This window comes from Poecilia reticulata, linkage group LG16, assembly GCF_000633615.1.
Source record: "Poecilia reticulata strain Guanapo linkage group LG16, Guppy_female_1.0+MT, whole genome shotgun sequence".
Lineage (NCBI taxonomy): Eukaryota > Metazoa > Chordata > Actinopteri > Cyprinodontiformes > Poeciliidae > Poecilia > Poecilia reticulata.
The window spans coordinates 30,425,479-30,450,375 of record NC_024346.1 but is presented as its reverse complement, the minus strand read 5'-3'; the positions used below and the strand labels follow the sequence as shown (position 1 = coordinate 30,450,375).

Here is a 24,897-nt window from a genome sequence, read left to right as displayed (position 1 = left end):
TAACCAGGTTATTCAAATGCAATTGCTACTCCATAGATATTTTATCTTTTCCTATTGTAGAAGAGGAAAAGTTTGATATTTTCAGAATAGCCTGTGTCTGGCATCAACAACATTCAGTCATTCAACTTTTTTCCGGATTCTATGAAAAATATTTATATGGAATTGTGATGCCTGGGTTGGCAGCATGCTGGAGTAGCTCTGTTACATTCTTCTTTATGTCTCCTTAACCAACTAAAACTATTTTGTTGGATGTTTATTCAATCCTATCTTAAATACTCTGCAGGTGGAAGAATTTTTGCTAATACTTTTTTTTACTTTTAGACCATTATTGTTATGATGCATAATAAGGTGTTTTTTTTATATCTTAAGGCAGATTAATAATATCTGTGATGTTTAAATAAGATCTAAGCTACAATCACAAGTCCCAGATGAGTTGAAAAAAGCTATTGTGGATGCAAAGCAGAAGCTCAGAGGATAGAAGGGAGGGAGTTAAAACCATCTCTTCCATTGATCATAGTAGGCAAAATTTGAGATTTTGCCTATTCATCAAACAATTTTGATGAATTTAAACCATAACAATGAAGCAGCCAGATTATCAGGAACATATTGTTATGTGTTTCATTGAGAGAAGTCAGCAGAGTCAAATCTCTGACGTTAACATCTGTTTGCATGTGCATCTAACTATACAAGCAGATAGACATTTAAAGAGGGTTGGCTTAAGCAAAGTACATGGATGAACAGTACTTGTTGACAACAGAGGGTGTCATCCAGGACATGCTACAGTCTTCTCTGCAGCTCAGATATTAGGCTGTTAGCAGTAAGTTTTTGTCCATATTATCAACCAGTGGAGTTCACAATTGCTGCTTTGGAAATCATATACATACTACTCTCAGGTGTTGCGGAGTTACAGACAAAACACCTCAATGTGTTATTGTGATTATAGTCATGTATCACTCTGCTACACTTCCAGTGTTTCAATCATCTGGTAGCTCATCTGAAGATCCTTCAGTATGCTGCAAAGTGCATTCTCTTCCACGATCATTTGGTGGGGTAGCAACATAAGATCCAAAGTAGTAAAAGATACAGACAAGTGGTTCTGTTCTTGGAACTGCTTTAGAACTTCTGAAGGCATTACAAATATGAAGTACATTAGGAACAACACTGAGCATCCTCTTCATGACACTGTCACATAAGGCCATGTCTTCAGTCAGAGGTTCTTCAGAAACACTGACACTGACTGCTACACATCTATGACAAGTCTGAAGAAATGTAGATATGTGTCAACAACATTTTATTTTCCTTTGGTAAATTCTTAATACATCCTTCTTCAGTAATCCTTCATTGCTTCCAGATGTCGAAATAGATTGAGGAGTTGCAGAGTTGTGATACAGCACTTGTGTTAACACACATAGTTGTCTCTAACAAAATGGCTCATGAGTGCAGAGAAGCATTTTGTAGTTATATATTGCTTCACTCAGAAAATATTGTACTGTAAGCATTTTTGATTTAAAACAGCCTGTGTTGTCCTGTTGACAATTAATAAATCTCATTCTGGATTATGATTCCAGACGCTAATCATTCACAAGGTGAAGGGGCTCATCCCTCAAATATATATTGTTTTTGTCTCATGAAGGTTGTTTTTCATCACTAAAGGATGAACTGACTAAGCTGCATGCTCTGAAAGAGGCTATATGTTAAATGTGGCTGATAAAAAGCATTTATGATTCAAATCGTAACTCTTAAGAATTGGAACAACATAACTAAATCACAATGTGTTTGTTAAACTTCACACATCACAGATTAAAGACTATTTGTAAAATTGTTTTTGGATGTAATCCTTGAAGCTTATTCAGTGCAGTTCAGCAGTCCTTCTGAGCCTGATCTGTCTTCTCTGCGTCCACTTCTCTCAACTCTACTGAGACCTTGTCTGCTGCAATCACCATCTGTCTAAGTCAAGAGTAAGAAGCGGGGCAAACGCACTAGGTGCAACACCTCACAGTGGACTGGGTCCTTCACCCATGTAAAAACAAGACTATCTGTCACAATGGACAATTGCTACACTGATCAAGAACAGAAGACAACTGTGGAGGTGTTAAGGGCCACTTGACCCCTCGCAGGTACAGCATCTAATGAGGTCAGATATTGCCTATTGGCCATGCAGCGCCTGCTATTTTTCTGTCCATATAATTGATTCTAACTGGGACTTTGCTGCAATGATCAACACTGTGAGCAGACTGTGTGCTCTTGTGTTTGTTCTTTAATAAGCTCTGTGGGGGAAACAACTCATGAACTTCTATGCTGTTGTTGGAAAATTGTACTTTCTATCTGAGCCATCTTTACTTCCCCGTTTTCTTTTTTTGGTGAATTGTTTTATTTAGCTTAACCCTACTTTGGACTTCTCATTCTTTATGACTTACAACTAAACATTCAATTATAAGTCAGTAACGTGTCTAACCTTTTCTCTTGGTATATAAAAAAGAAGTAAAACAAATATATGAATATTATAAGGAAGGTCAGAATATACAGACATAAGAAAAAACAATACCATATTCAATATGGTTTCTTTTCTAAGATATACTAACATCTGAGTGTTGAAATTTCAAAACTTCCTGAGAGCATGGCCAGCTGTTCCGTTTCAGTCGATTCACTCGGTACAACACATAGAGTATGGGATATCACGCCCCCGCGTGGCCTAACTGAAGACACATTTAATCACGCCCTTAGGCAAATGACGTGTGATGACGGGCGGCAGGCCCCGCCTGCATATAAATACCTGCATATAAATACACCCCCATCACAGTCATTATTCAGTTCTTACGCTCTTCACCTCGCTGAGAACACCTAATTTCCAACCCATGCTTTCTAGCTGCTGCTCGCTAGCATCGCTCGTTTTTCTTTTTCAAAACTAGCTTAACTGCTCCTGTTGGTGTTAGCTACTGCTGCCTGCTGGTTAGCGTGTCTGCCCGCTGAGCGCTAGTTGTATTTTCTCATTTATCTATTTTTATTTTCTTTGGTTTTGTGGTTCTGGATGTGCATGAAGCAAAAAATGGCAAAGCAGAAGTCTTCCGTTCGCCCCTGTCCTCAGGAGTGCGGCTTCACGCTTCACGAAAAAGACCAACACGAAGCATGCCCCTGAATTGTCCATGCCAGAAGAGCGTTGTCGGAGCCGGACACTTGTGCTTTTTGTAGCCAGCTTCGGCGCTCCACGCTTAAACGGCAGGTCAAGTTTGTGCAGAAAGTGCTGGGGGAGGCTACCGTGTCACAACAAGACCCCATGCTCTCCGAATCTATGAATTCGGTTTCGTCCGAGTCCGACAAGGACGGAGGGGCCAAGGCTTCCACTTGTAGCTGGGCAGCCCCCGCTTCCAGCTGGAATATGTGGACGGGTTACCCAAAACGGTGCAGAACGCAGTGCCATCTCACTATCATCTCGAGGCTCAGGGTGATGATGATGTGCTAGACATCGGCCTGGAAGGTCACAGTCTTTCGGAAGACGATGACGACGACTTTTCCGCGGGCCAGTGTCCGTCCGCTGCCTCTCCTGTGGGTCAGGACGATGCATCGTTCCTTTCCTTTTGCTGGCGTGCAGCTAATAAGTTAGACGTCGAGTGGCCAACCCCTCCTTCTCAGAAGGTGTCCCGTTTCACTGGATTCTACCTTCCGACGGAGACGGCTGCGGTTAAAAACCGCCTGCCCATGTTCCCAGATTTTGTCTCGGAGCTAACATCGTCCTGGAACAAACCGTTGTCCATGCATGTTATAGTGCCTGGCTACGGGCAGTATGTGGACCTGGAGGGTGCCAACAAAGCGGGTCTGGTTAATTTACCACCAATGGAGGCATCCTTGGCAGCTTACCTGGCGCCATCATACAACCAGGGTGTGGGCGGCTCTGCCACCCTGCCCTCAAAACAATGCAGGTTTTCTGCATCCCAGTTGGAGAAGACCTATCGTGCTCAAGCAGCCACTGCTCACGCCCTGAGCTCGACCACCATGCTTCAAACTTATCAAGCTATGTGCTTATCCGAGCTAGGAGCTCAGATGCCTCCTGATAGCCATCTGACCCACCCTCTTAAATGAGATCATAATCACTGCGGACCATATTCTTCGCACATCCCGCTGTGCGGCGCTCTCACTGGGGAGAGGGAAGGCTTCCACAGTGGTTGCTCAGAGACACCTATGGCTAACGCTTTCTGACATCCCCGATAGGGACAGGGCTATATACTTGGACGAGCCGGTGTCTACGGGTGGGCTTTTTGGACAATCCCTTGATGCAATCCAAGCGAAGTTCGAGCTTAAGAAAAAGCAAACTGAAGCGCTTTGTTGCATCATTCCTAGACGTGACGCTAGGTCCAGGCCCAGCATGAGCGCACGCAAGCCGGTGACGGCACTGGCGCCACCAAAGAGAGCAGCACCACCTGCAGTTCTCAACACTACAATTTCACGGCCGTCAAAAAAGCATACTCACCGCCAGTCGGCTTGGAGCAAAGGCCCTTCTCTGGGTTTTCAACGAGATTTGACGTTTCGAAAGAAAAAGCCTCAGTCATCCTAACGACGTGAGACGGCGTGACAGAAGAGAGGCATCAGAAGCAGGGAGACCTGATTTCTGCTCATTCGTTTATGCGCAAAAGACATCTTGTTTGTTCTGTTCAGGATTCCAGCCCCAAAAGGCGCTGAGTTGTTCTAACAAAGTCTCCCAAGCACAACACCCCAACGCACACACTGGTTGCATCTTTCGCCCCAGGTTTAAGTGGGTTAAATGTTTCTCAAAAAACGAGAGAAAATGTTCGGAATGTTTGTGTAACTGTTCCACGTGTTTCAATAAAGAGTGCAATTCCCTTGCCAAAATATAAAAATCAAAACACTGTGTGCCAAACGTGCACAACAATCAAATGGTGCTGCTCCTCTCCGTTCCAGCAGAGGGCAGCACCTCCTCACCTCCTCAGGTCAACTGTCTGGCTGCACATGTACCTCTTTGGCGTGCATGCGCACTTTTCCCATGAATGAAAAGGACCGTTGCTACGGGTTACCAGTTGCAGTTCTGGATAAGACCCGCTCGGTTCCAATCAGTTATAAACACAACTGTAGGGTCCGAAGCAGGGAAAGTTCTGAGAGATGAAATAAACACGTTGTTGACAAAAGAAGCAGTGCATGTGGTTCCCACTTCAGAAGCAAACAGAGGTTGGTACAGCCACTATATTGTTGTTCCAAAGAAGGGAGGTGGGCTACGTCCCATTCTGGATTTAAGAGTGTTAAACATGCACCTTCGCAAGTACAAATTCAAAATGTTGACGCTGAGACAACTTTTGAACGCCATCAGCCCGGGTTTGCAACAATCGATCTGACGGACGCTTACTTTCACGTAGCAATACATCCAGAACACAGGCGTTTTCTGAGGTTTGCTTTCGAGGGAATAGCATACGAGTACCTGGTCTTACCCTTCGGCCTGTCGCTCGCCCCTCACACATTTACGAAAATTGAGGAGGCAGTGCTAGCCCCTCTCAGAGAAAAGGGGATTCGCATTCTAGCTTATCTGGACGACTGGGCTTTAATAGCCAGTTCCAGAGAGCAAGCTGCAGAACAGCTGCCACAGGTGCTGTCCCACATTCAAGCCCTGGGATTCTCGGTAAACCTTCAGAAAAGTTCACTGAACCTGAGTGAACAGTTCTCATTCCTGGGGCTGGAAATATGCTCCCTGTCAGCTCGAGCTCGTCTCTCAGAGCACCGTGTGACCGCGTTTCATCGGTGCTTTGCTCAGTTTCAGTTGGGGTGCAAACTGCGCTTCCGGACTGTCTTACAGCTGATGGGAATGATGGCCTCCATGATCGCAGTGGTGCTGCTCGGACTGTTAAAAATGCGTCCGATGCAGCGCTGGACACGCTCTCACCGGCTGTGCACGTCACGGCACCTGCACAGAAGGCTTACGATAACTGCTGCTTGCATGTCAGCCCTTCACCCGTGGAGGGAGCTCGGACTGCTGTACCGTGGGTCTCCAAGCGGCAGGGTGTCCTTTCGCAAAGTGTTGTCCATAGATGCCTCTCTGAAGGGGTGGGGGGCAATATGCGATGGCGTAGCGGTGAGGGGGGTCTGGACATTAACCCAATCAAAGCTCCACATTAACTACCTGGAGTTGCGGGCAGTCCTGCTGGCTCTGAGTCATTTTTGCAGGGTTCTGATGAACCAGCATGTTCTGATAAGGACAGACAACACCACTGTGGTGTCCTACATAAACAGACAAGGGGACACTCATTCACTTCCCTTGCTGAAATTGTCTCACAAACTATTGCAGTGGTGCATCATTCATTTTCTGTCTGTCAGAGCAACTCATATTCCTGGGCACCTGAATTTGGGGGTGGATCTACTATCCAGCAGAGACCCACTGGTGAGGGAGTGGAGACTGCATCCATCTGTGGTGGTACAGATTTGGCAACGGTTCAGCAAAGCTTCAGTGGATCTCTTTGCCATCAAAGCCAACACCCACTGTTGCCTATTCTTTTCCATAACGGATCACAGCGCTCCACTGGGAGTGGATGCCCTGGCTCAACCATGGCCCAGTGTGCTTCTGTATGCATTTCCCCCAGTGGAAATGATTCTGCCAGTACTACGCAGATGGGGCCTATCTTTGATTTTGGTGGCCCCTCGATGGCCAGCAAAGTCATGGTATGCAGAAATAATCAACTTGCTAGTAGCGGAGCCTTGGAAACTCCCCGCCCGCCTGGATCTCCTCTCCCAGGCAGGAGGGGAAGTATTTCATCCACACCCAAAATTGTGGATGCTGCATGCCTACCTGCTGAGAGGTCCAGCTTGTTAGCTAGAGGCCTTTCTTTAGATGTGGTTGCAACCATTCAGAGTTCCAGAGCAGCTTCCACGAGGGGTTTATATGCATATAAATGGCGAGTTTTTGAATAGTGGTGTCACAGCAAAAACATTTCCCCCTTCCAGTGCTCCATTGTGGATGTTTTGACATTCCTATAGGAGCTGGTGGATAAAGGTCTGTCTTTCTCCACAATAAAAGTTTACTTGGCTTCCATCTCTGCTTGTCATGCTGGCCTTGATGAAGGGACACCACGTGCTCATCCCCTGGCTGTGCATTTCTTAAAAGGGGTCCGTAGACTGGGACCAGGGATAAAATCTAGCGTTCCTTCCTGGAATCTCACTGTGATCTTGGATGCTGTTTGTAGCACTCCATTTGAGCCCCTTGAGTTGGTTGATTTGAAATTTCTATCATACAAGACAGCTCTGCTTCTTGCTTTGGCAACTACAAAACGGGTTTGGGACCTGCATGCACTTTCAGTGCACCCCTCTTGTGTTCAGTTTTCAGCTTCTGAAAAACAAGGAAGGCTGCATTTGCTGTGCCCAGTGCGTGCACTGCGTCTTTACATCAATGGCACTCAGAATGTGCGACTGTGTGATCAACTGTTGGTGTGTTTTGCCAATCCAGCTAGAGGAAAGGCTCTGTCCAGATAGAGACTCTCTCATTGGGTCGTGCAGGCTATTTCTCTTGCTTACAACAGCAAGGGCCTCCCTTTACCTCATGGTGTGAGAGCACATTCAACCAGGGGTGTAGAGGCATCCTGGGCTCTTTTCAGAGGGGTCCCTGTGAGTAACATCTGCGCTGCAGCCAGCTGGCTTTGACAGCACACTTTTGTTTGATTTTATCGTCTGGATGTGACAGCCCCTTCTGTGGCTCACTCTGTTCTTTCTGCTGGGTTGGAGGTTTCAAACTAACTCAGTGCATTTGTCTCAGGATTGATGGCAGCTCCGCGGGGTGTGTATGTATGTCCCATACTCTATGTGTTGTACCGAGTGAATCGACTGAAAGGGAACGTAATGTTATGCATATAACTACTGTTCCCTGAAGGAGAGGAACGAGGTACAACACCTTTTTCTGCCCCGCTGTTTCAGCTTGGCTCAGTGAAGAGCGGCCATCGAACTGAATAATGACTGTGATGGGGGTGTATTTATATGCAGGCGAGGCCTGTCACCCGTCATCACACGTCATTTGCCTAAAGGCGTGATTAAAGGTGTCTTCAGTTAGGCCACACGGGGGCATGATATCCCATACTCTATGTGTTGTACCTCGTTCCTCTCCTTCAGGGAACAGTAGTTATATGCATAACATTACGTTTTCTGCTCGTTTGTGATTGGTTGTTTCTGACCCAGTGGTGTAATTCTGCAGAGAACAGGGAGGGGGCAGAGGAGCTTGATATTTTTTCAGAGCTTATCTGTCTTATGTTGGGACAGCAAAAGTCTTAATACACATGTAAAAAGTTTTTTTCTTGTTTGTTTGGTTTTTTTGTTTGTTACATGCTGCAATTTTAAGTAAATGTTTAATGTGAGAGTCCACTGTCTGGTGGAGGTTGAACGTGAAATATGAACGTCTCAGAATTACGTGGCTGCAGTCCAACAGAGAGAGCAGAACCCAGCAGCTTTCACCGCTAGCCCGATGATTTTAATTGTTTTTCAGGTTATATAGCTAGGTATTTAATTTCTGACCATCATGCGGGTGAGTGTTGGTAGTTGTGCGCTGCTATACCTGCTGTCTGATCGCTCCAGATGTCTTTTACCTGCAGTTAGCCTCGATAAATCACTGTACTCCGTCAATGCTTCTTTTCTAAATGTCATGTTAAATTCATTGTATTGATGCATTTTGATGCCCTGCACCTCCGAGATATTTTTCTGTCACAATGGTAAAGTTCCACACGACATTGTGCCATTGATTGGCAACAAGAGACAGTGATCGGCGCTCACCAATCACACACATTTTCACGGAAATCAGCCAATCAATTAGCACAGCTCTACTCAAGATGTGTTAAACAGGTGTTAAATATTCATATGTATGTTTAAATTACTTACACAAATTAACCAAATCTACAACTAAGAATGACTCATAATTAGGGGTGCTGAGCGCATGAAATGCATCTGCTGGGTCATCTCATTCTCACTAAAAAAAGAAAACAGGGTTCGATCAGCAGATTAACTCAAACCCACTGATTAAAAATAATCAACAGGTTTGATTATTTTATGGTGATCAAGGTCTGTATGCAATCACATGTACGTAAGTAGCACCACAATTACACGGCACAACGTAATTGTGGAGCGTTTTGGTTCTGATGGAGAACAATGCCAATGGAAGGATTGAGAGGGAGTGATTCATCAGAGATCATATTGATCTGCTGGGAAATATTGATAATGTTTTAGTAGCAGCTAGATTGCCTGGACTGATCATCCTGGATCTCTGAGCAAAACTTAAAGCAGCCGTGTGGTACCGGTACCGGTCCAGCTGCAGTCATCCTTCAATTGAGCCACCCGCTTTATGAATTCGCCTTTATGGGCAGAAATCATCTTTATTCTGTAAATATACAACTTCTGCACATGATTCTACTATTTAGAATAAACGTCCACATTCCCAATCAAAGGACTCTCTGACACGCTGTATGTCTTTAAATCCCAGCTGGAGGTTCTACTGTTCTAACCAGCATTTGCACGATCTTTTTATTTATTTATTTAATTTTGATAATATTTGCTTTTGTGAGGTGACCTTGTGCCCTGAAAACACATTTTACATAAAATATATAATTATTATTATTATAAAATACTTATACTGCTACAAACAAGGTCGTTGCCATGGTTATTGCTTCACGTGGTGGCAGACTTCCAGGTATTCATACTAATTTACAAATGTATTTAAGGGAGGCGACAGGGTGGACCAGCAGCTGTGCTCTATTTCCCACAAATTAGGATTTATAAAGGAAAGGTGCGTGGCCACATGCGCACGGCTTTATGTATCCGGATTTTTTTTGTGCGCCGCACTTTTCTACATTTTTCCATACTCCAAGTTTTAGTGTGAAAACTGCACATTCTTTTATGCATGAGGCCCCAGATGATGATGTTGTGGTTTTGTAGTGTTAATTGAAAATTTCTGAGGTAACTACATATGTGGAAATAATATAAGTTCCATCTTAAACAAACTATTTTCTTGAGTAACAGAATGGGAAACTGTCTTTAGTTTAGGTAACAGACAGACAACTGTGTAGTAATTATAACCAAGCATAGACGTCTGGCTCATTTCTAGATAAAATTTTAAGGCATGTGTCAAACTTTAGGCATACCTATTTCTGGAGCCCTCTAAATCTCAGAGGGCCACAAAAATAGAATCACAGTTGTGTGCTTAAATATTATTTTATAAGTTAAACTATTTATTTGTATTGATGTGGTCCAATTTAAAAATGTATTTGACATCTTTGCCCTAAGGTGCCACCTTCACCAATAACTATGATAGTACAACACCCTCCTCAGGCACGTGCAGAGGGGGGGGGATAAGGGTGCTTGAGCACCTGCCCCTTTTGCTCCTTGCCCCCAAGTGCCTTTTTGGTCAAATTTTTCTTTTTTTTTTTGTTGGTATTATTATTTTCTAAACTCTCTTCTGACACATAATAACATGTACTAAAATTATTATTATTATTATTTTTTTTGTACAACATAATAAGCCGGTCACTTTTGACGTTTTGCCCATGATGCAATTGCCTCTCGCACAGTGAGATAAAGCGGCTAACTGGAGCTCAACGTAGCGAACATTCCAGATTACAGAACAGTTTTTGGTGAATTAAAAATAAAAGTTTTTGGTGAATAAAGTGGAGTAGTCTTGCTGCTTGTCAGATGACGGAAAACGTTGAACATATTGTTTCTGCTTCAGCACGGAGTCGCGGTTTAAGCAGAGAGGTAATGAAATAGAACAGACACTGACAGGCCTCTGCGTCTGCCTTTCTCTGAAGAACTACTGAGCAGGAGGAGACAGCCAGGTGAGGAAAAACTGATCTATCAATTCAGTATTTTTATCATACAGACTAAATTAGGCTGTTGTTGTTGTTGTGCTATTAGCTAGCTGCTAGCTAACGACTTTGTTAGCAAAGCAAGATAAGTATAAAGCTTCTTCACTGTATCGTTAATGATAGTCATTCTAAAGTATTGCTTATGCAATAGGGGGCACATCGCCTGTCCAAAATCTATGTATGAACCTTTACCGCAATGATAGATGGGGGTTCTGATGCTGGCTGTCGGCTTCTATCTAACACTTCTGATAATGCTGATACTACTGTAGGAGCATTAACAATGTTATTTAAGATATTAGTTGCCTCTGTGAGTCGCTGCCGCTCAGCTATTTTTCTGTCCGTGAAAACCCGCCTTCTTCTGCCTGGGGTCTAATCAGAAACTGGGATTTTAAGTTAACTTCTGTTGCATTCTAGTTTGATAGTACATGTGAGAGGGTTTGCTAGGCAACAGTGCTCAGTTTTGTCAATGTGAAGTTCATTCTTACGTTGATGTTTGGATAATTTCTTTGGGACAAACTGGTTGCTATCAAGGTTCAATTTCAAATGTATTGGGTTCCGATGTCCACTGTAGTGGAGGCATCATATTTCAAAAATAATAATTTTTCTCCAAAAATAATGTTTTCAGTATTCTAATTACCTTACAAAGATTGTAGAATTTAAAAAAATGGTCATTGGACAATATTTTTTTTCCTGGTAGTCAGAATATCTTGCTAAATTGCAGGTTAGAATATTGCAATACTTTCCTATAACAAAATAGACCTGCAGAAAGAAATTACTAATAAAATATCTTACAGTCGTATGCTTTATATAGAGATTTTGCTTAGCTTTGATTGTATATCTCACAATTTTGTAATTTATCATTGTTTATTAAACTCTGAAAGCTGTGTGGTTTTGATAATATTCTGTCCTAGAATGCGGTTAGATGTGCCCTTTTTATTATTTTGAGCACCTGCCCCTTTAGGTTAGAAAGAGACCACTGTCTCTGCATGGCCCTGACCCTCCTGAATGATACTATTCAGGAGAAAGAAAGTTTTGCATCCAGAGAAGAACGCATTTTGCTGCAAATTGTACAACTGTATGAGAAATGTGTCCTGTACTGACAAAGTCTTAAAGGCCACTAAGACAGGAAAAACACGTCATGCATAAAAGAATGCGCAGTTTTCAAACTAAAACATGAAGTACGGAAAATTTGGAAAAGTGCGGCGCACAAAAAACATCGGATGTATAAAGCCGTGCGCACGCACGTGGCGGCGCACCTTTCCTTTATAAATCCTAATTTGCAGGAAATGGAGCACAGCTGCTGGTCCGCCCTGTCGCCACCCACAAATACATATTAATACAAATTAGTATGAATACCTGGAATTCTGCCACCACGTGAAGCAATAACCATGGCAAGTCCTTGTTTGTAATAGTATAAATATTTATAATAATAACTATATACTTTATTTAAAATGTGCTTCAAGGGCACATAATGTCACCTCACAAAAATAAAAATATGTTTTAAAGAAAAAAAAAGTCCAAATAAAAAAATAAAAAAAAATAGATCATGTAAATGCCTGTTTGAACAGCAAAACGTTCAGCCAGGATTTAAAGACCGCGTCAGAGAGTCCTCTGAGTGGGGAATGTGGACGTTTACTCTAAAGCAGTGGTCCCCAAACTTTTTCCTGTGAGGGCCACTTAACTTTTCCCTTCTCTGGTCGGGGGCCGGAGTCAGATTGTAACAGAAAAAGTGTGAAAATTGCAGGAGTGCCCAAATGTAAAAATTTATTGTTTTCCAGAAAGCACAATCAAATAACCCTCTCTGGGTTCTTCGCAGAAAAAATCCAGGAAATAACACTATTTATGAAATAAATACCATATTTTCCGGACTACAAGCCACAGATATCTGACGCTCTAGGTTTTCCACAACGATGCAGCAGCAGCAGAGGGGCTGCGGACACCCAAAATTTGAGTCATAACAGGTCAATTGAATATCACATTTATTAGGGTTGAAAAATAAAAAGTTGCCAAGTTTAGATTTAACTGAACTGATTACGGTAGTTTCCGAACGGTAACTGTAACAGTAAAAGTGCTGATCCTTCGTGTTGCTACTAGCATGTGCTAAATGAAAATGGGCACTTTCTTCTTCTTCTTTAGATTTCAACAGCAGCTTGCATCCATTATTGTTGCACTACTGCCTTCTATTGGATCCTAATATCTATACCTCAAATTCTCATGATTCCAGTATTATTAAAAAAAAAAAAACACCTTCTTTTTCCCCTCAATGCTATTTAACTGATCAACAACATTCTTAAATTTCAATTCCCTATTAAAACCTAATTCCGTTTTAATGGACGCTTTCTTCTTTGATTTCCAATTTTGACTTCCAATGACTCACTTTCTGCTAAAGAGCCCCCTGGTGGTTGAAAAAAAATCCACATAAAAGCCTCAAGGTTCAAAGCTTAGGAAAAAAGTAGCGGCTTATAGTCCGGAAAATACGGTATATGAAAAAAAATCTAAATGCTCTCCGGTATTGTTCAGGGGGCCGGACCAAATGTGGAGGCGGGCAGGTGCGTAAAATATGAGACCGCACATTTTTTGTGCGCACGTCGGTTTATGCATGAGGCCCCAGATTTGCAATTTAGAATTCACTCGGGGACAAACACTGAGTTATGTAAAACTGAAAATGGACTATTTGTCCTTAATGTCTATTTTTGGTGGGGGGAGCTTCCAAGCCCGAGAACATCTTTCCAAATAGGAAGTATGAGGTTGGCAGCATCATATTGTCTCAGCACTTTGGAATTGTCTTTGCAAAGATAGTACTTACGTGGTCCATCAGCTCTTTAACAATGCCATTCCACTGGCCCGTATTCTCATCCTGTGCACCATATTTTCCATCTTCCACCAGGCGAATCTCATATGTAAAGCCCAGGATGTTTGCCAGCTCTCTCAGTAGGTCAATGCAGTAGCCTTCAAAACGGTCGTTTCCATAAAGTGGGGTGTCAGATTTCTTGAACATCACATATGGCTCCTCCTGTCAGGGCAAATAGTGAAAAGATTAGTCCCTGAAACACTTGGTATCTTTTAGACACTGTTAAGGCCTGTCTGAAAGTTCTTCAACAAGGGAAATTGACTTTTTAAGCAGTGCAAAGTAAAAAAAAAAACACTGGCTTGGCCAGTGAAGCAAGTGTGATACTGCTGTGTACATGTGCTTGGCAGAAGAAACTCCTGTTATTGATGTAGGATGGGTGCAAAGTGAGACATGGCCATAATAACAGATAATCTCTCCATATCAATGACTTTGGTCCTCTCAGACACATAAGACTAGCTTTGGTCCCAGGCCCAGCTTTCTGGAGACGACATTCCTTGTCAATAAGATATGTTGATAGATGGATACAAAAACACAGAGCAGAAGCTGGTACATTCTCTTTGTTCACATGAACAGCTGCCAAGATTGTTAATGTCTTTTTTTTATACCGTTTCCTCTCTACCTCTATTGAACAGTTCCTCCACTCCGTGTCCCTCCACAAGCCTTCTCTCCACTTTACATCTGTCTTTGTTAGCCTTAGACCCCCTTGTCTCTCTGAGACATAAATCACAAAATATGCCCCCAGGTGAAAAAAAAGTATACTTTAGTATATTTCATCCATCCATCTATTTTCTTCCGCTTATCCGGGGTCGTGTCGCGGGGGCAGCAGCTTCAGAAGGGAGGCCCAGACTTCCCTCTCCCCAGCCACTTCTTCCAGCTCCTCCGGAGGAATCCCAAGGCGTTCCCAGGCCAGCCGAGAGACATAKTCCCTSCAGCGTGTCCTGGGTCTTCCCCGAGGCCTCCTCCCAGTGGGACGTGCCCGGAACACCTCTCCAGGGAGGCGTCCAGGAGGCATCCTGATCAGATGCCCGAGCCTCAACTGGCTCCTCTCGACRTGGAGGAGCAGCGGCTCTACTCTGAGTCCCTCCCGGAGGACCGAGCTTCTCACCCTATCTCCAAGGGAGAGCCCAGCCAACCTGCGGACGAAACCCATTTCGGCCGCTTGTATCCAGGACCTCGTTCTTTCGGTCATGACCCAAAGCTCATGACCATAGATAGGGTGGGAACGTAGATCGACTGGTAAATTGAGAGCTTTGTGTTTTGACTCAGCTCTCTCTTCACCACGACGAACCGGTACAACGCCCGCTTCACGGCAGATGCTGCGCCAATCCGCCTGTCGATCTTCCGCTCCCTTTTTCCCTTTTTTGTGAACAACATCCCCAGATACTTAAACTCCTATACTTGAGGCAAGACGACCCCCCTGACCTGGAGAAGGCACTCTACCCTTTTCCGGCTCAAGACCATGGCCTCGGATTTGGAGGCACTGAGCCTCAWCCYGGCCGCTTCACACTCGGCCGCGAACCGCTCCAACGAGAGCTGCAGATCATGACCTGATGGTGACCTGATGAAGCCAATAGAACCACATCATCCGCAAAAAGCAGAGATGTGATCCTAAGGCCACCAAAATGGATCCCCTCAACAGCCCGGCTGCACATAGAAATTCTGTCCATGAAAGTAATGAACAGAATCGGTGACAAAGGGCAGCCTTAGACGAGTCCAACGCTCACTGGAAACGAGCCCGACTTAGTGCCGATAATTTGGACCAGACTCTGACACTGGTCATAAAGGGACCTGACAGCCCGTATCAAAGGGCCCGGTACCCCATACTACCGGAGGACCCCCCCACAGGGCTCCCTGAGGGACACGTTCGAACGCCTTCTCCAAATCCACAAAACACATGTAGACCAGTTGGGCGAACTCCCATGCACCCTCCAGGACCCTGCTGAGGGTGTAGAGCTGGTCCAGTGTCCCACGACCAGGAAGAAAACCACACTGCTCTTCCTGAATACGAGGTTCGACTATCCGACGGACCCTCCTCTCTTGGAGCCCTGAATAGACCTTACCAGGGAAGCCTAAGAGTGTGATCCCCCTGTAATTGGAACACACTCTCTGGTCCCCACTTTTGAACAGGGGGACCACCACCATAGTCTGCCAATCCAGAGGAACTTCCCCCGATGTCCATGCGATACTGCAGATTCGCGTGAGCAAACACAACTCTACACCATCCAGAGCTTTAAGAAACTCCAGGCGGATCTCATCCACCCCCGGGGGCCTGCCACCGAGGATCTTTTTAACCACCTCGGCGACCTTCTCCCCAGAGATTGGAGGGCCCGACTCAGAGTCCCCAGGCTCAGCTTCCTCAATGGAAGGCATGCTGGCGGGATTGAGGAGGTTTTCGAAGTATTCCGCCCACCGGCCCACAACGTCCCGCGTCGAGGTCAGCAGCACATCATCCCCACTATAAACAGTGTTGGTRCTGCACTGCTTCCCCCTCCTGAAATGCCGGATGGTGGACCAGAATCGCCTCAAAGCCGTACGGAAGTTTTTCTCCATGGCCTCTCCAAACTCCTCCCACGCCCGAGTTTTTGCCTCATTAACCACCCGAGCCGCATGCCGCTTTGCCTGCCAATACCCATCAGCTGCTTCTGGAGTCCCACAGGCCACAAAAGCCCGATAGGACTCCTTCAGCCTGACAGTATCCCTCACCGAAGGTGTCCACCAACGGGTTTGAGGGTTGCTGCCGCGGCAGGCACCGACAATCTTGCGGCCACAGATCCGATAAGCTGCCTCAACAATGGAGGCACGGAACATGGTCCACTCAGACTCAATGTCCCCAACCTCCCCCGGAACGTGTTCGAAGTTCTGCCGGAGATAGGAGTTAAAGCTCCGCCTCACAGGGGACTCCGCCAGACATTCCCAGCAGGCCCTGAGTACACGTTTGGGCCTGCCAGGTCTGATCGGCATCTTCCCCCACCAACAGAGCCAACTCACCATCAGGTAGTCGTCAGTGGACAGCTCCGCACCTCTCTTCACCCGAGTGTCCAAGACATGCCGCCGCAGATCTGATGACAGAGTCAATCATCAAACTACGGCCGAGTTCAGATTGGGTGGGCCGTTCCTCCCAACCACGCCCCTCCAGGTCTCACTGTCATTGCCCACATGAGCGTTGAAGTCCCCCAGTAGATCAAGGGAGTCCCCAGGAGGGGCACTCTCCAGTACCCCCTCTAAGGACTCCAAGAAGGGTAGGTAATCTGAACTGCCGTTCGGCCTATAAGCACAAACAACAGTCAGAACCCGTCCCCCCACCCGTAGGCGGAGGGAGGCTACTGTCTTGTTCACCGGGGTAAACCCAAACGTACAGGCGCCGAGATGGGGAACAACAAGTATGCCCACTCCTGTCCGGCGCCTCTCACTGTGGGCAACTCCAGAGTGGAAGTATGTCCAGCCCCTCTCAAGGAGACTGGTTCCAGAACCAGAGCCATGCATTGAGGTGAGACCGACTATTTCTAGCCGGAACCTCTCAGCCTCGCATACCAGCTCCGGCTCCTTCCCCACCAGAGAGGTGACATTCCACGTTCCAAGAGCCAGCTTCTGCAGCCGAGGATCAGACCGCCAGGGTCCCCTCTCTTAGCCGCCACCCATCCCACACTGCACCCGACCCCTTTGGCCCCTCTCATGGATGGTGAATTTAATTGTGAATGAACAAGTATCTTTGTTTTATTTAAGCAGATCCAGTCAAAACCACTAAGAGATTAAATGTAAAGACATTTCACATCAGCAGCAGCAGCATGTTCATACTTCACATAAATGTCTTTCTTTTTCAAATCATTGCACCATCAGTCCAAGGTAAAAGCAGTCTTTTTCCCTTTTACTTGTCTCCATGGTGATAACAATACTGCTTCGAATCATTTCAAATCTCCACAAGTAGTTTACTGTGGCCTTCCCAATACTGTGTGCAGTAGGACCACAGTCAAGAAGGATGGAAGAATAAGTACTCATCCTTTTCAATTGTATTTCTTATTTCTATTTTCAAAATCAGACATCCGTCCATCCATCCATCCATTTTCTTACACCCTTGTCCCTTAGTGGGGTCGGGAGGGTTGCTGGTGCCTATCTCCAGCTAACGTTCCGGGCAAGAGGCGGGGTCACCCTGGACAGGTCGCCAGTCTGTCGCAGAATCAGACATCATTAAATAGGTTTTTTTTCCCCATAATTGTCTTAACCCTACTGTTATGTTCGTTTCTGAGGTACAGCAACAATGTTCGTCGATCAATTTGACCCAGGGAGTGTTTAATCATGCAATAGTGTCAGAAACCAAAAATTCCTCCAAAACATTTTGGTATCTGATTATCAACTCCAATACTAACCATTTAAATCAACATTTGTGCAAGAATGCTTTTTATTTCTCACAAATAAAGGATCAATGATGACAAATTACTCATTTACTCATTTGGACATAAAAAATGGAATTAAAATTTTTTTATGTCCACTGAAAAAAATCTCCAAACAAAAAAACAATGATTTCCTTGAAATTGATCTTTTGTAAAAAAAAAACAAAACAAATTAAGATCAAGTCATGAAGAGAGTATTTATGTTTTCCCCAATTTCTGCTCAGTATCCACTCAGTGTGGGTGGAGTTTGCCCACGGGAACAGAAAAGGTTCCCGTCAAAAGTTGTATGAACACCTGCTTTCTCGCAGTTTCCTAGTGAAGTAAAGAGAATAGTGAAAAAGTGGGCTTGTGTGTGTGCACGTGTGCATGTATCTCAACATACAGTCATCAATGAGGCTCTAATGAAATATAATGCCCAGAGGAATCCTCTTGTAGATGCAACATTACTGATAGCGTAAATTACTTATAATTATATAAATAAAATAGCATATCTTGGGGGTGGGGGGTATAAGCGTACAGTCAGACCTCCGCCCCCTTCTTGAAATACACGGTCTGTCCCCCACCCCCCCCTCTCAGCACTCAACGGTACACTAGACCCCCTTACAATCTCTCATTTGACCCCCAGCCCTTCTAACTATACGCTACCCCCCTCCCCCGCACTCTAACGATATGCTAGCCCCCTCCCTCAACGTCTCTCCTTCATTCCTCTCTCAACCCCCGCTATTCCCCCTTCTAAGGATACGCTAGCCCCCCCTGTCTACCCCCCCAACTTCTCTAGTTCTTCTTCGAAACTCCCCCCATTCTTCATTACATTTAACCCCCCCCCCTTGCTCTGACTGTAGCAGCGGATGACCAAAAGTTTCCGGTATTCTCAAATCCAAAACTTGTCAAGGGTTGTCAACGTTAATTGCGAACTGCAGTGGAGAAAGTACTTGAAAATGTACAAGTGCAAATACAGACAAAAATGTACTCTAGTAAAAGTAAAAGTACCACATTAACATTTTTACTTAAGCAAAAGTAAAAAAGTACTGGCTTTTAAAAATACTTAAGTATTAAAAGTAAAAGTACTTGCTGAACGTATTACCTAGTCGCTAACACAGTGCACCTATCGTATTTAATTTTAATAGATCAGTAATGTGCCATTTTAATGAAAAATGCCACAGATAAAGCATGTTTTTATTATGTTTACTCTCTGTAACATAGTTTAGACTTAGATATGTGATTCTATGCATCATAATTTCAAGGATGGAAACATCCTGTCTCCTGTCCTAACACAGCATGAACTTCACTTTTTTGCCACTAGTGGCTTTTATTTTGAAAGAAATCCAACAAAAAGGGGATGAAAAGAAGGTGCGTGGGGGAGGACACACAACCAAGGAGACACATAGCAGTGTTGTAGTCAAGTACTCATGTTTCCTATATGTCATTGAATTTGAACGTTCATGTATTAATGTCCTAAAAGGTCCAGGCCCTAAAAAAGTGTGTAAACCCTTTCTGATGCAGTCCCCTCATGTTAATCTGCCCTCAGCGTACTACTTCTTCCACAGTGGTGAGAGCAGTAGACCAAGACATAATATTGTTTAGTCTTCAGAAGGCAAACAAGATCTGAATATCCATGTGCAGAGTGTTCTGCTGCCCAACTCACCCTAAATACACAAATAAATTCAGAGACACCCCACCCAATTGTCTTTAGGAGTGAGGCTGACTGCTGACAATCGATGGTGCATCGTTACTTAAACAGTCAGGGAGAAGCTGAGTAACTCTGTAAAACAAAGCTAATTCACAAGTCCATTTTTCTCCAACCAATTAAAACAATAGATTTAGTTTCTCAGCAAAAAAATAAATAAAAAAATAACAAATCTAATGATGCTTCTTTAAGTTGTTCTAAGACATTTACTTTGATTACTTTTCAAGTGAGATGGCTGAAGGAAAGAACAAAGCCAACCCTCCAGAAGAATACAGTATACAATAAAAGACTCCTCATTGGTTTAAAAGGAAAAATATAGACAAAGAAAAAGTTGTTCTGGTATTTCACATGTATACTCTGTGAAATGTATATATGAGCATAGATACTAAGCATAGATCGGTAAAGTTATGCTGTAGAATATTTCTGTTTAATCCAGTGTATAAACCTGTAATTTGTTTTCTCCACAAAAAGAAAATCTGTGATGATGCATAACTTTAAAAAGTTCATTCATCAAACACCACACTTTAAATAATAAAGTAAAAAGATCATCTCCACACATCTGCTGTAAAAAGTATGTGCAGTACAAACATCTTTTGTTTTTACTTCTACAAACACTAAAGAACAAAAAAAATTGTTGATATTAAATTTAACATTACATATTAATGAACATTTACATGAAAATGTTTCAGATTTTAGTCTGATTTCCTGCTAAGTGCAGTCACTTAGCAGGTTGACGTCATTCACAAAATCAGACATAAAACAAAACATAAAATTAACATTACTCTAACACACCTGTAAAAACTCCTTTTTGCGCATTGTCTGCATTATGCCTGTCAATGGGACAAGTACTAGAACTTATTATTATGTCTAAACAAAGTGCCATCCTCATTTATTTAGAAACAACAAAGAACAAGGAACACAGGTGGGTTTAACCCTTGTGTTTACAAATGGGGTCCAACCGACTCCACACCCGTATCACTTGTATCATTTGCCTCAGTCCCCGTACGTTTGCGTCAGTCCTCGCATGCACAAGGGTTAAATACACAGGGGAAACAAGGAACAGGTGTAACTAATCAAGGGGACAACACAGAGACTAGAACACAGAAACCTAAATAAACACACAAAAACGCAAATCCCTACAGAGACTCAGAAAGAATGCCACATATGGGAGAGTTCCAAGGCAATGATCACTTTAAAAAAAAAACACAATCTTCATTAGCACCAAAATATGAAAGATTAACACAAAAAACTAAATCATCTTTGTTTCACAAAATAGTTTCTTAGTACAGTTTTTCTAACTCGCTTTGGTGCATTTCTGAGAACAGAATTGGAATTCTCAAAACTATTTGTTCAATCTTCAAATAGTTTTGTCACTTGTGCACATCAAAAAAGCAGTTTGTAACATGTAAAATGTTTGAACAGGTTGTCATAATGTCAAGTTCCCATCAAATGTTTTTTAGAAGTCTGTCCTGAACTTGATTCCAGGTGAATCCTGAGTTTCTTCAAAGTAAGAATTAGATCAACCAATGATCAACCAGTTTTCTGAAATAGTTCAAAGGTACATCCCATGAACTATCAAATGGCAAGCATAGTGTATACAGCCAGAGTACAACGTAATAGAAGGACAAGGATTTGGATGGCATCAACAGCCAGGAAGAAGAGGATGAAGAGCGAGGCTGTGACAGTGGAGTCAGAGAGCAAAAAAGAATAGTCAGAAGAGGCTGAGGACATAATGCCACTTAACATCACTCCATCAACAGGATATGGTTTGCCATCCACAACAGGATGCAGACATGATTCCTCTCATCCTGCTCTTCATTCTTTAACCACCTGGAGAAATTTTTCTTAACATGGAGATGGAAAGTCTAACAATGTATAGTTTTCCTTAAAGAGATTGTCTTGTGTTCCTATAGCTCTTTTAGTTTTTTTCTTTGTGCTCTGCTTTCTGCATTACAGTGTCATAGTCTGCCAACACATTACACTAAAATCATGGATGTGAATTTTGTCCAGTTTCTTGCCATTGATACCCCACCATTACGATTTACAATTTTTGAGAGAAGTGGTGAGGATTTTGAGAATGAAACTTTTTTTTGCAAGTAATATGTGCTGTTTTATTGTTTGTACAATTTTTTTGAGAAATGCATTTACTATTTTGCAAATGTTGAAAATGATTTGAGAAATGCACTAAAGCAGCTGAGAAAAACTGAAATGAAATGGATCTCTTAGGGCTGTAACATATGTATATGGTCTGTGCACTTTGTTAAAGAATGGCAAATTTACACTTTCCTTTGGCGTAACAACGCACTATTTTGCCATAGCCTTGCACTCTCATCTTTTTATCTGAGGTGTTTTGTTCCAACCCACGAGCCCAGAGATACCATCAAGACATGCATCAACAATATACCAGTAGAAAAAGATACAAAGATTTGAAGAGGTTGGGGCAGATGAAAGTCAAACCAATCACTGGTTTTTAAGGGTCATCATCTGACTTTTAAAGACATCCAGAATCCCCAGCAGTACTAGTCCACACAGAGAAAAATAGACATCAAGGTTTGGCCTTCAGAAGGAAATGTTCATCATACATATTAATCTAAATTTACCCACAGACTCACAGATTTAGATTTACAATTATTTTCATTCAATAAATAATTTTGTGTCAGATACAGGCATCTCTGAAAAAATAGACATAATTTTTTTAGATGTTGTCTTTAATCATATTTTAACAAAAATAGCTTGTTGAAAAGGATCTAGTCTACCCTAATATTCTTACATTTGCTGACTAGCTTTTATTCTTTCTCCATGGATATTTACAACTAGGTGTGGGTGGTATGGTTACAGAGTACACTGGTGTCAGTTAATGACAGACACCAACTGCCGCTTTTTTAGAGTGAGAAACAGGGTGGAATTTTGACCCCAAAATAATTTTGAAATCGCTCTCTTGGCCGCAAAACTTGTGCTATTGGTATGAAAGTTGGTCAGGAAATTGCACAGAATGCCTGCTCCGGTAAAATGTTTTCGAAATTTCTCTAGGGCTTACGGTTTTCTGTCCAGGTGCTTCAAAGCAAAGTGATGGGACATGACCAACTGACGCTCCTCCTCTGTGTTTAATATAGGTTTTTGAAAAATTACTGACCTCAGCGGACACCATATTTCTCTCATCAGTGCAATTACTGTGAATGACCTACAGATATAAATCACAGGACTATCGGAGACGCCAAATAGCCTTTCAAAATAAAAACCTGCATATTCCTCTCACGTCAGTGCACCGCCATAGGCGGTGCAATAATATTTAGCATTTTTTTACCTTTTTTTTCGCTCAGGATAGTGAACTGCCTTGCTGCGCACAAACATTAGCACAAACATTAGCATTTCACCGCCCTTGACTATATGCTTCAAACAGTTTTTGGATCACTCTTACAGATCTTGAAGAGGAAGGAGATGTTCGGACTGCTTTGTTCAGAAAAACTACTGCATTGTTGTTCGGACTGGTTTTTTTAGTGAAACTGGCTGGCTCAAACAGATATTGTCTCCCCCCTGTGTGTCTCTCTTACAGCTGGCACCCTGTGGCCTAATTACCATAGCAACAGAACACAGGCCACAGCTGCTGATTCAAACCACAAACATTCAGTTAAAGCAGAGGGCTAGTATATAAGTCGTTTAACACAACCACTGTTAAACATTGGATTAGTGTGGCCATTTAGAATGATGCTTAATAAAATGTTCAAAATAAAAGCCTTGATCATTTTTACATCCTGCAATTGCTCTATTGGTGATTAAAAAACTGGTGTTACCGAATCAATATTACAGACTGGATTAGGGTGGCCATTTAAAATGAAGCTTACTGAAAATTTCAAAATAAAAGCCTTGACCTTTTTTACATCAGGTAATTGCTCCTTTGGGCTTTATGGGACTAGTTTAAACGAACCACAGTTACACATTTAATTATTATAGTCATTAAAATAAAGCTTACTAAAACTTTCAAAATAAAAGCCTGCTTATTCCTCCTACATCAGTGCACCACCATAGGTGGTGCAATAATATTAGCCTCTTTTATGTTTGTTTTTTTGTCTTTCAGGATAGTGAATTGCCTTGCACAGCAAGGCAGTTCACTAGCACAAACATTAGCAATTTTCCACCCTTGACTATATGCTTCAAACGGTTTTCGGATCGCTGTTACAGACCCTGAACAGGAAGGAGATGTTTGGACTGTTTTGTTCAGAAAAACTAACTGCTTCAAACAGTTAGAATCTGTTTCTCTCTTTGTGTCTCACTCACACGATAGTTTAGCTGCTCTTTAGAACTACAATGACTGAAGGTCAGAACTACAACATGGCGGAACTCTCAGATACCACAAATTAGGGCTGAGTTGGCATTTAGAACTACTTGCTGTTTGGGGCATTATATAGCTGGACTGTTACACGTTACACGTTAATGTGGCCATTAATCCAATGTGTAATAAAAATGAAGCTTACTGAAAATTTCAAAATAAAAGCCTCGACATTTTTCACATCAGGTAATTGCTCCTTTGGGCTTTATGGGACTAGTTTAAGTGAACCACAGTTACACATTTAATTATTATGGTCATTAAAATAAAGGTTACTAAAACTTTCAAAATAAAAGCCTGCCTATTCCTCTTACATCAGTGCAATAATATTGGCCTCTTATGTTTTTTTCCCTTTCACTGCTGGCACCCTGTGGCCTAATTACCATAGCAACAGAACACAGGCCACAGCTGCTGATTCAGAATACTAACACATGGCCATCTAAGTAGTTCTAACTATGGTAAACATTCAGTTAAAGCAGAGGGCTGGTTTAACACAATCACTGTTAACACATTGGATTAGTGTGGCCATTTACAATGAAGCTTAAAATTTTCAAAATAAAATCCTTGATCATTTTTACATCCTGCAATTGCTCTATTGGTGATTAAAAAACTGGTGTTACCAAATCACTTTTACAGACGGGATTAGTGTGGCCATTTAAAATGACGCTAACTAAACATTTCAAAATAAAATCCTTGACCATTTTTACATCAAGCAATTGGTCTTTTGGGCCTTACATGACTGGTTTAACCAAACCACTGTTACACATTGAATTAATGTGGTCATTAAAATTAAGCTTACTGAAACTTTCAAAATAAAA

General features: G+C 42.8%; 1 protein-coding gene across 5 annotated transcripts in view; it reads right to left on the bottom strand.

Annotated features, from left to right (window-relative positions):
* The window catches only part of LOC103478802 (glutamate receptor, ionotropic, kainate 2), a 561,179-nt gene that overhangs the window by 157,486 nt on the left and 378,796 nt on the right, over positions 1-24,897 (bottom strand). For all 5 annotated transcript variants that reach the window (XM_017309433.1, XM_008432852.2, XM_017309432.1 and 2 more), the window contains one exon: positions 13,636-13,842. In XM_017309433.1, coding sequence (XP_017164922.1) covers positions 13,636-13,842 — 207 coding nt within the window. The remainder of the gene's footprint in view (positions 1-13,635; positions 13,843-24,897) is intronic.